General features: G+C 36.6%; 1 protein-coding gene across 1 annotated transcript in view; it reads right to left on the reverse strand.

Annotated features, from left to right (window-relative positions):
• Nucleotides 1-1,465: 1,465 nt before the first annotated feature.
• The window catches only part of YLPM1 (YLP motif containing 1), a 75,966-nt gene continuing 64,917 nt past the window's right edge, over nt 1,466-12,514 (reverse strand). The window contains exons 16-19 of the mRNA XM_019640289.1: nt 10,512-10,563; nt 5,420-5,550; nt 2,208-2,391; nt 1,466-1,877 (exon numbers count right to left, since the gene is read on the reverse strand). Of these exons, the coding sequence (XP_019495834.1) occupies nt 2,245-2,391; nt 5,420-5,550; nt 10,512-10,563 (330 nt within the window). The 3' untranslated portion in view covers nt 1,466-1,877; nt 2,208-2,244. The remainder of the gene's footprint in view (nt 1,878-2,207; nt 2,392-5,419; nt 5,551-10,511; nt 10,564-12,514) is intronic.

Here is a 12,514-nt window from a genome sequence, read left to right on the forward strand (position 1 = left end):
CATGATGGATTTTAAGCAATTCATGGGTGATTACCACTTCTTATTTCATTGGCATTCTGAACACTGCCAGTCAGAATATCAAAAGGTTACGAAGACTGAAGTTAAACCATCCTCTATACGAACATATATGCCTCCATTTTCTTATGAACTAGAGAACACACTGGAAATTTTGTTCTTGATGAGACTAGACAGTCAGCAGATTCAGTAACTAGTGAGTCTTTTTATATACAATAATTCTATTGGCTACCTTATGATGTACTTGCACTCAACACAACAAAGGCGGCTGAGAAAGGTCGATACATAGAAACAAACTGTTGGCCAACAAGCAACCAAAGTAGCTTGTTAAATACCACAAACAGTGCAAGTTATCTGGCAAACTGTACATTCAATATTGACTTGTTAGTGAACTTAAAGCCTCTTACATGTAAACATTTAGAATTTCAGGGAGAATGAAAGCATAGAAAGTTGTCAGGATTTCCCATTAATCTTCAGTTCCATCATTTCAAGTTCTTGAACCCAAAGTAGTACTATTCACATGCTAATAAATATTATCTCTATACACACAGTATTTAATGTAGGTCATAAAACTAAAAGGTTTTTGTCTGTAGCCCGAAAGTGAATATTTCAAAATATTCAGCCTTTTGTGAACAAATTTACAACTTGCTGAGTTGGAGTACAAAGTACAAATGAGGTTTGAAGGAAGAAGGCTCTTCTCTGTCTTCTCATGCTAGAAAACAACTTTTTTTTTCTTTGCAGAATGAAAAAGGGAAGAGCTCCTTTTCTGTTTTTACATAGGAATGATATTTGGGCTTTAGCTCTGTATGTTTCTAGGTTCCACCTGGTACTACCCACAAGAGAGGAAACTTTTTGCAGAAGGCCACGCTTTCCAATCACGGGTAATCTGGCAAGAACCTGAAAACCTGAGAGGTTTAAAGGCTGCCTGTCAGAGGGCCCTGCGTCTCTATACTCCTTCTTGCAACCGTGATTTAAAAAATCAACAATTCAAGTTCAGTACCAAGGTAATAAGCTCCTTTGTTCCATGGAGTACATTAAGCTCTGTCCATCAGGAGTCAAAGTGAGAGTGGGGAAAAATCAAAACATAACAGCACGAAGTAAAACAGGGAAGGAAAGAAGAGAGGAACACAGAGATCAAGAAAATGAAATAATAAAACATCATGTTACAGAACAGATGTCCTCCAGGGAACTGATGAATATTTGAAATTGTTTCTACTCATCTTCTTTAAGATACAAAGATAGAGGAAGAAATCGGCAATAAAACAAAGAGGAGTGTTTTGAACGTCACTGAGCCTTGTGTTACAACATGCGCTATGGAACCACTGAGCTATATAATATATAATGATCAACGAGAAAGAAGTTTCGGGGTGTTCAGCCAGCATGTGATTACAACACGCCATATTACAAAAGCAATAAAAATGAAATTAAGAAAACAAGAGAAAGGGGCCCATGCTGTATAGCCCATGAATCTCATCGGCTTTATCGTGACGTTTATTGTTTTTAATCCTAGTACAATCAGCTACCAGTTACATACAGTAAAAAACAAGAACAGCCACAAAGCAATGATGATAGAGATAGTCCGTGACATCGTACAGTGGAGAAAATATTTTCTGTTGGAACCCTCCAGCAGATCCCCACCGGCTTCAGCAGTTAAGCTATCACTCCCTCCCTCCCCAAAATAGTTCTTAAAAAAATTAATGTCTTGCTTAGGTACAGCAAGGTTCTAATACCTCTTGGGGACACTGGATAACTTTAAAAAACTAAAGCAGTAGAAACAAAACAAAAACTGAAACGTGGAAGCAAGAGGACACACAACGAAGCTCCATGAGGCCTTGGCTTCAGACCACCTCCAAGCGAACCACCTGGAAAGAAAAGAAAAGGCTGTCACGCCAGGAAGGAACAGGCAGGAAGTTCAGTAGACCTCAACACGTCATCACTCCACTCCTTCACAAATCTACAGAGTCCATGCTTTTCTCAAGTCTTGTATTTTTATAAGTGAGCCAGGTTTGTAGAAAATTGCTTCCTTTCCCAATATCCTGTGTTATATATATTGGCAACCAGCACACACTTGCTCTTTTAGAACCAGAAAATACAGAAAACGAAGCATTTTTAACAAAGCATGCTGTCTTCTCTATCTCAAACCCTTCAAAACAACCATGCAGTAGGTTACTTACATGACTATGTACCCTTACCTTAGGGGAACAATTGACTCCGTTCAAAAACTAAGTCTCATATATATTTGGTTCGATTGAGGGCTTTTTCAGCCAGATGACCACTTTCATCTGTGATCTTCTCCCAATCAGTCTGTCCGACCACAAAACCTATGGCCCTTTTCCTATCTGCGTCCTTCTTTTCCTCCAGGTCTGCCCATCTCACCTAAAAAGAACACAGCATTAGGCTGGGCTTTAGGAGAAATAAATATGCATAGGGTCTCTTCCTTCTATGGACAGTCTAAGAGGTAGGATAACTAACATGAAACCAGGCGTTTAAAAAATTAGAAATTAACTGGGAGACTAGGAGAAAGGCATGTATCTTAAGTTACAGAAAGAAAACTCTCGAGTCAACCACCAAGCCTTAACCAAGCCTTAACCATTCCAGCTCCCACCGAATTCAGCTCTCAGCTCAGTACTGTCCCCACCATGTCCTCTGTCACTCCTTTTTAGGTCACTGACCTCATTCTTGACCTGAAGTCAAGCCCTAACCTCTTCCTAGTCTTCCTGTCTGCATCCTCACTTCCTCCGATCCATTTTGCCAGAACGCTCTCCTTAGAGCACAGCTGTGACTGTCGTCGGCTTTACTCCCTTCTCCCACCTTCGGAATAAAATCCACACGCACGGGGCCTCTGAACCTGGCCCTGTCTCCTCTCCTGCTGCATCTCTGGGCAGTGCCTACAGAATAACTTCAGCTAGAAACAGCTTCTTACATGTCAGGGTCCCTCCTAATGTACCTATAGGTACTGTTATTGAGATTTACAATCTCTCTCTCTTTTTTTTTTTTTGCCATTTATCTTAAACTGTAAAAAAAAAATGTTACAGCACAGTAAAATCTTGACTAACACTGACACTGAAAGGTTTGACGTACATATATTTCATCCATTGTCACTAAAAATATTTCTAAAACGAATGTTTTCAGCAAACAATAAAGGGAAATGTTCACTTTCCAGTCATCACAGAAACACAAATTAAAAGTCCACTTGAGCTACCATTTTACATCCAACAAAACAAATGAAACTTTAAAAACATAAATTATATTTTAAAACCTGTCCATTCTGGTAAAATTCTAATATGATCAACTCTACGGAATGACCTTTCCTTATGGTGGAAGTTAATCCCAGGAACCTGCATGGCATTTGTAAAAAGCTGAGTTATAGAAATCAAGAGCACCCAGGAAAGGAATGGGTAATGCATTCTGCATTCCTTGCCACCCGAAGCATCTCCTGGTGCTCTGATGCTGATTTCGGTGAGTGGTTTGAGGGTTACAAACTATGTGAAATGAGGTGCAGCAGGGAGGAGAGTCAGAGTGGAGCCACTTTAAAGACTAGGATGTGTATAGCTCAGTTCTTTGCCCACCCACTTTTACAGTCAATTACATGGGGTCACACACTCCTTACTGAAGAGGGTGACAGTCATCTAAAAAAAAAAGAATCAAAGCAAAATATTTCTCATTTGAGATTATTTATCATTACCAGAACTACACCAAAATGTTATATGATTCCCAAGGAAGAGCTATTTCTACTTCTGTTATCCCAACCTAAAAACTGGAAGGAGAGGTATCAATCAAAATCGTCCCTGGGTGGAGCTGGGCACCTAACGGTCACTAATCAGACCTCCCTTCCCCATCTCCTCCAGCTACACAGACAAAGGTAGGCTAGGGACTGTGAAGGATTTGAAGGAGCTCTGAAGCCCAGAGTTCTCTGATGGTATCCACTGTAATGAAGTTTTACTGGCATTTTTATTTTCTTACAGTAAATGTTCTTTTACTAGTAAAGTACTGAGGAAATTCATAAAAAAAGCAATGATGTATAAAGAAATGACATACAACCTCATTCTTAATTAAAGAAATGTAAAATGAGACATCTTTTTTTTCGCCTCAGATTGTCAAAAGTTAAAAAGTCTGATAACAGCACTGTGGGGGCAAGTGTGAAAAAATAGGCATTTACTTACATGTGGGTGTATAAATAGATGTAACCTTTCTGGAAAGCAATCTCACAATATCTGTCAGAAATGATAAATCATATTCTATGAGCTTGCAGCTTTAGTGCTAAAAATCCACCCCAGGGATTATAGATCGCTTTCAAAAAGATGCCAAGATATACACCATGACTTTCACCATAGTATTTATATTAGTAATAAAATGGAAACAGCATAATTATCCACCAATAAGGGAGGAACTGGATAAATAACTGATTGTATAACCAAACAATGGCACACTAGGAAGCCACTTAAGTAGGTCTGTACATACTTCTAAAGATCAAGACACATTAGCTGAAAAAGCTCATGCAGATCATATATGATATGATCCCTTTTGCTTTGTTAGTTTGTTTTTAAGGATATATACAAATACCACTTTTACTGAATTTGACATCTATGTGGAAGACCTATCCAACTTCATTTCTCTGCTTCCTTTCATAGCAAAACTTCAAAAGTTGTCTACATTTGCTGCCTGTATTTCTTCATTTCCCATTCCTTTTTCAGTCTGTTCCAAACTAGCTTCTGTCCTTCAGCTAAGAAAACTTGACTGATTGTTGATCAATCAGCCAAATTCAATAGCCATATCTCTATTCCCAATTTACTTGTCTTCTCTGTATCATTTAAGACTATTCTTTTACTTCTTGAAACATTTGCCTATGTAAACTTCTAAATTTTGGAGTCCTGAGTCCTATTATCATTTCTGACTTAATTGGTCCCTCACTGAACTTCTAATTTTTCACTCTCAAACTTATGACTCCCCCCACTCCCCTCCCGTCTTCTCTAACTCAGTAAATGGCACCAAATAAATGGACTGCTTATGGCCAGGACCCTAAAAAGTCACCTTTGAGTCTATCCGCTCCTGGACACTCTACATCTAATCCATTAAGAAGTCCTACAGATTCTCTTTAACCCTCTACTCTGCACCTGGCTCTGTTGCCCCATGACGAAATGGCACAAGTGGCCACTCCAAACTCCTTCAAGGTTGACAACATGCTAGCCATGTAAGGTTCAGTTCTCCATTTTTAAGTTCTCTGTACATTTTGATCTGATAATTTGTGAGGTCTGACTCATTTTTCTGAAATGTAGTATGATATAGTATAAACTTAAGTCACTCTAAAAAACAGCATTCAAATGCTTATCTGTCTATAACTTTCTAAAACCAGATGCCTAAATGGGCCCTTCATTCGTTGGCAGTTATTGATAAAGTCTCTTACCCTCTTCTTCCCAGGCTCAGAAGCACGAGTATCATAATCGTCAGGGAGCTGAAGATAATCCTCCATTCTGCTGGCTATTGCCTCCCAGTCACGTTTCCTTTTAGTACCAGTTCTCAAGCCATCCAACTTGTCTGAGGGACAAACACAGAGCCGCAGCATTAAGGAAGAGTGTGAGTTTGCACACAACACACAAACAAGGGAAAGAAGGCTGGAACACTGTCAGAGGGCACATCCACAGTTTTGGAAGCAGCATCACTTGCAGATCCAAACTATCTTCTTAGCTGAGATAACATCAAGTTCTGTACAATTCTCATTGCTTATTTGGTGTTCATATTGGCAGCCATTACATTACGATGTTGGTTTAAGTAACAAATATGGGCAGAGCAAAAAAAGGCACTTGTCTCCTGGCCTCCTTGTCTTCTACCTCCCACATCACACTTTAGCTTTCATGTTATGAAGGAAAATGCAGAGTTGGGTTTCTGTAAAAACAATTTCCTCCATTCTTTTTCTTTAACACAATATTAACACCACCCATCTGATCTGCAATCATGTGTCATATTGAGTCATATGAAAAGCAGGTAGTACCAAGAACTTAATGAGCCAAGCTAATGTTTTAAAAGGTTTTAGATTAAGTTTCTTGGGATTTTGACCTCTGTGAGAAGATTCACGGGTTAATGTTTATGAGTAAGTTGACAGTACAAACCACTACTTTCTTTGATTGTACTATGAAGTGATGTTGACCATTCTAAGGCTACGGGCTAGTCAGCCAAAGTGACCAGATCTGAATTTTCTTTCTGAATCCTCGATCTGAGAAGGCTAAGTTTCCCAAGGGCCTAAAACTGTAATCAATTAAATGAACAGGGATTGTCGGTTCAGAAATTATGAAATATACGTTTAGGTGTTTTTAAGAAGAACATATGATAAAAATGGGTCTTTTTTATTAGTTGTTAATACAGATTTGAATTCTACATGTGAAATGTTATGAGTTACAGATATTTTTAATTACATTGAAGCACTAAACTTTTGAATCATCTATAGTTATATAAACACACTGTTATTAAGCAGGTCAATAAAGGAAAACTTAAAAACTTCAGAAACAATAGCCACATTTCATTGAACTCCATAAAGGGTGCAGAGTATATATAATAGAAGTCTTTGAGGCACCAAGTTGGAGAGAACTTGATATGAAAAGTACAACGGAAGCAGAACTTGATATGGAAAGTACAACGAAGAGAGGGTGAGTTTATGTTTCAAATGTAAAAGTTGCACACACAACTAACTGTACCATACCATACGGGCTACAAAAACCAGTAAGATTTTGCATAATTAGCAAAGCTTTTATTTCCTAAAACCCTCCCCCATACTACAATACTTTACAAAACTCAAGCAATTTTTATCATCTCACTTTGGAAAATTTTCACATGGGTACGTTTAACATAAACAGTCTCTTAATCTCCTCTATAAATCACATGCTATACCAAATGGTTCTATATACATGTATATGACAGGCCATATTATAAAGGATCTTAAAGAAGTAACCCTTTGATTATACAGGGACACAGGATATGTTATTAGAAAACCAACGGAGTCCCACAAACAATAAAACTGTTCTCGGTTCACCAGTGAACAGTATTATGGAAGAGTAGGAAGCTCCAATGCACTTATTAAATAAACTTCAAAGGATTTCCCAACTAATAAGATCAACTTTGACATTAATATACTTCAAAGGAAAATTTCATAATTCAATTCCAAGAATAGAGCATGGCCAGACAACACTGCAGAAGGACAGTGCGGAAAATGCAATAACTTTTCCTGATACACTGGGTATATGACAAGAGTTACAGACCAGGAGTCCCATATTTGCAACATGGAAATTCAGAAGAGCGTGTATTTCTAGTCTGAACATCCTTGGTTATAATGGGTAATTTGAAATTTTATTGTGCATAACATGTTTAGTTTCCTTTTCGGGGCTGAAGAAAGGTTCATACCTCTTCCACATGGCATCCTGGACACCCAAACACGCAGATGTATGGCATAAGGTGAAGGAAGAGGAATCTGGGGTGTTAGTTACAGAAGACGACTGGTGTCCAATACACTCATACTAGTGATTTTCAGGGGTTTAAGCTTCAAAATATGAAGTTTTAAGATAAAGATGAAGGTTTAAATACCCAACTTGGCTGGTTCCAGAATTTTACCATACCTTCAAAACAGTATATATTACTACAGCACAGCAGAACATTTTTTTTAGATACATCTATGTATTTTCTAAACATAAACGGTGTTTCTGAACATGTGTCCATCATGAACATACAGGGGTATGTGCCTATACAAATAATAACTGCGTTCCAACTGGGAAGAGGTGAAACTCCCTGACAGATAGAAGGCCAATACACAATAACTCATAAACAGCGACAAATGACAGAGATGAGAAAAGCAAAAGGACTTGATATGGAGAAAACGAAATCATGTCATTGGATTTAAGTAGCTTCAATGCTGAATCCCAGCATCTGAAGTGGCATGTAACGCCCATCCTTGCATTAGGGTGCCTTGGGTCCCAGCTGGGAAGGAGTCAGTCGGATGCGACTGAAGGGGGGCCACAGGCAGACTTCAACAACTCCATGACACCCATGCTGGTTGTAGTTCAGGCCAGTTCTGAAAATTACAGCACTTCTAATTTAACACTCAAACATAGGCTGAATGAACTGTATACGGTACTTAGTGAAACGAACACAGATTAAGAATCTGCAATGAGATTTAACCCACTCGTTGAAAGATTATAGGCAAGTATTTTCTCAATGACAGACTCATTTGTGCATCAAAATTCCTCAGTTACAGATTCAGCTCTTCTGGCGCAATGTGTGGCACTGCTAAAGCTTAATATGTTTCCATCCAGAACAATCACATTAGCAAATGTAACTTAAGAATGTTGGTAAAGTACTCGGAAAAATAAATTGTACCTGGTCATCAAATCTACTGAATTTGTTATGATAAGGAAAGCAACGTAAATAGGCTAATTCTCAGATGATGATCCTCATATTTTAGAGAAGAATCTTCTCAGTTCTTCTCAGAGAAGAACCAATCTCAAAGAAACAAGCACTTTCAAGAATGCTCACACTCAATTTGCTTTCCTCCATAAGAGGATTAGCTCTCAAGATAACACAGTGGTGGTGCCAAATGCAAGTCATTATATGAAACATCAATGTCACTCTTATTAAAAATAAATAAAAACCCAACTGCAAACACATAAGAATTTTCTAGATTCATTATTAGATATTCAGTGCCTTTAACTGAAATGGTTTACTTAACAAATCCATTTCTGGGATTCGCAGTGTAACATTCTGTCTTTAAAATGACTGAATTTGTATAAAATGCATTTCCTGAGAAGCAAATGGTAGATAGACCAGATCTTTTTACCCCCAGAAATCAATACCAAGATTATTTTCTTGAATAATCATAACTAAATTCCATTTTCCTTTCTCTTTAAAAATTAGAAGGAAAATATAAAATAGATTGGCTCAAGCTTAAAAAAGCTTTACCCTAGATCATATATTACATGAGGTCTCTGGTTATATGTGTAGCTAAATTATTTCTCAGTTTTATAATCCCTTTGTCTCTTTATGATCTCGTTTTGCCCCAAAAGATAATCACTATTTAGAGAACCAGAAAAGAGGAACGTGATCTTTCAAGTTATCCTAAAAGTACAGAATTTCAAACATTCTTAATCTAATGTCAAAATAAGCAGATCTAAAGCATTATTGTTAAAAGTAAGTTGATATTATTTTACTACATATTTAATTGCATTTAAACACTTATAAATGCTTTAAAAGTTTAGGAAAGGAGATAGTTGGTCATTATTAAGATTTCCCACAGAGGGAAGACTAATGGAAAAATATGTCAGTAACCACATATAATTTTCACATGACACACACTAGAAAAATATTCTAGACTTTACAACAAAGCACCTTCCCAAAATATAGTAATACTACAGTTTACGGAACTATCTTTTAACATAGGACCTGGTCAGTATCAACTGCCAACGTGATCAGTTGGGCATAATAAAAGGCATAGTCTATGTGACTGTGTCAAAGGCATATATCTGACATCAGGAACACAGACAATGGGTCCCGAACAGCAAAGCAGCTGAGTGGCTGAAATCTGTTCTATGAATTTAAGATATTTAGATGGATACTTCACTTCTGGAATAATAGCATGATATCAAGAAGAGAAACACAGAGACCGACAGCCACATTTCATATATGTAAGGTCAATCTTCTCAAAAAGTCCTTATCACATTTTCTTAAATTATTTATTAATATATCTAAATCCACATGTTAAATGGTTTTAAGTGAGGTAAAAACTAAAACAAAAAAACTGAAACTATGTTTTGCAGTATTACCATGAAATATTGGAGGAAAACCCGTTGGATATGTATGATTTTCTGCTTGACACAGATCACCTCACAGTAAGCAACTCCAATTTTTGATTTAGACAATCATTTTAACCAGTTTACCTTGTAATCTGGCACTAAAGGCAAGTTGAAGGAAAATATAAATGAAATCTTATAAGCTCCTCAGAAACCTGAATTATGTATCTACCACCCCGTACCCAGGAATTCTAATTTATTTTACAAGGAAAATAACTGCCTTTTAATTAATTTTGAAGCTTCAATATTTAGCAATATTTATTATTACTACTATTACTACCCAAAGTATTCATTATCCCATTCAACTTTAGACTGCAGTTAAATATTCGTTTAGAAAAGCAGAAACCTCATCGGCACCAACATTTCTGATTAATATAAAAGAATGGATTTTAGAAGTGATGGTATTTATTACTAAGTTTACCACATATTTCTGCTTCCTCTAAAAACTTTAAGTGGTATTGAAGGTAGTTCTTCTAAAATACCCTTCTTTCACTTTGTCACAAGATATGACAAGTTAACCTGAAAGCTGACAAAATAGACGAAAGATGTAAGGTAGGCCAAAAATCTTGATTTATGCAGAAATTTGGGGAAATTGTTCTTACAGCAGAAAGATCTATGACCATTACCATCAGGTATCACATATAAAAACAGGAAAAAGGAAATACCCACCTAGCTTTGCCTCAGATGTGTCCATCTCCCATTTGCTTTTCGGAATGTAACCCTAAATCGTACACAGAGAGAAGCTCGAAGGGTTAGAAAGAGACACATACATGCATATCACTTTTGAATTGGAAAAGCATTAAAACTGGGAATGGATTCAGTTTCCACTCACTAGTCATAAATATATCCCTAGGGAAAACAAAGTCTCATTATCTTTGAAGAAACTGAATGATCAAATTCATCAAACTTCACAGCCCAGACTTCAGAGTAGTCACTTCAGAATAGTATGAAGGCGCCTGGAGGAAGCTACAGTTCAAGACACACAATTGCAGTCTGAACAACAGCTGTATAGTAAATATGGTAAGAATGTACGGTAGTTACTGTGCTAACATTAATATCATTCAGAGCAGCAGAGGATTTATAATACTAGCTAGGTTCTTTTCTAATTCAACTGCTATTCTCAAGTGATAGTAGCCATGAGGTCCAAAGAGTATTTTTCAAGACAGTTACTTCATAGTCTAGCGTAATTGTAAATACTCAAAAGAAAGGAGAAAACTTGTTACCACTGAACAAGTCTCAAGTTCAACTTCATTTTAAAGTGACTCAATCCATTTACTAGTTAGATCTTACAAAGCCTAATTTTACTGAGTCTATTTCAGAGCATTTCTTTTTCAGTAGTTGGAAACTGTTTATTATTTCTGATGTCTTTTAAAATTACATTTTCCTATTACATGAAAAACCAGGCATTGCCACGGGCAATATGCATCTTATTTAATAAAATAACTAGGTAGTTTATTTCAAACAAAGTCCCATAAGATTTTCAAATTTCCCAATGTACCTATTTAACTATGTAGTAATCCTTTCAGTTTATTCACCTGGCAAGTGTATGCTTTTTCCATGTAATTTACTATGATTCCCCTTTTCCTTTATTTGGACTCTGTTCTTTATTAGAACCTAACATACAGAACTTTAATACTAGGATTTAGTATGTTGAACAGATTCATCAAAGGTGTCAGCATCTTCTTTTAAGAATCAATCTTTCTCTCTACTATTGACAATGTTCAAGGTCATAGAACAGACTGACACACAGGTAAGTTGGAAAGTATGTTGAATATTTCACGACAATAGCTTCTGTATAAGAGTTTACTAGAGCATTATCATTCTTTCAGGAAACCTATAGGTCTTATACATTTCTAGTATTTCAGCCAGACTAATAATTCCATTTCAGCTCACTAGGTAGTATTTCAGGTTATAAATTATACCATCTTTTTCAAATACATTTTGAGAACAAACCAAGACAAAGCTATGCTGAAGTGATGGTGCTAAAAATTAAGTATTGATGAAATTTGTACAAGTTATGCTTTAAAACCTTAAGCATCACTAGAATAATTATAAATTTTGAGTCATATCTACCAGGTTCACTGAAGCACCAATGAAGACAAATTATCAAACCAATGATCCCCCCAAAAGGATTCTCTTAACCAAGAAAAGTTTGGCTTTCACCCAGCCGTAGTAATCAGTACAGAGTAGAAAATGCAAAGTTTATTGAGAATTGCATTAAATGGTCTGAATGACATGAAACTTGCTCTTAACCCTTTGGTTAAAATTCTCCAAGAATCTTTTACTCTTGGAATTGAACCCAATAGTAGAAGATCTGGATTTTGAATTTTTGAATGGGTTAAGAGCAGTTTTATAACAAAGATAAGCAAAGCGAGCATGTTAATTTCCCCCTGCTGGAACTACCCTGTTCTTACTTAAAACTACATCATCGTCTCACTGCTTAACATGGTAAGCCACTTGGAAATAAAAGAGATAGTCCAGCAGGGTAGAGTTCTAAGGCTTCCTTGCCATGTTTCTGATGTAAAAATGTAGTATTACAGTGTGTTTTCTTTTTTGAAATAATAGTGCACTCAATTGAAAGTTCTAAGTTTTGACCTATACCTAAGCAAGTCATATTATGAACCAAATCCTGAACTGAAATCTTCACAAAAAGCAGAGCTTCAGAAAACATT

This window comes from Hipposideros armiger, unplaced genomic scaffold (genome assembly GCF_001890085.2).
Source record: "Hipposideros armiger isolate ML-2016 unplaced genomic scaffold, ASM189008v1 scaffold_49, whole genome shotgun sequence".
Lineage (NCBI taxonomy): Eukaryota > Metazoa > Chordata > Mammalia > Chiroptera > Hipposideridae > Hipposideros > Hipposideros armiger.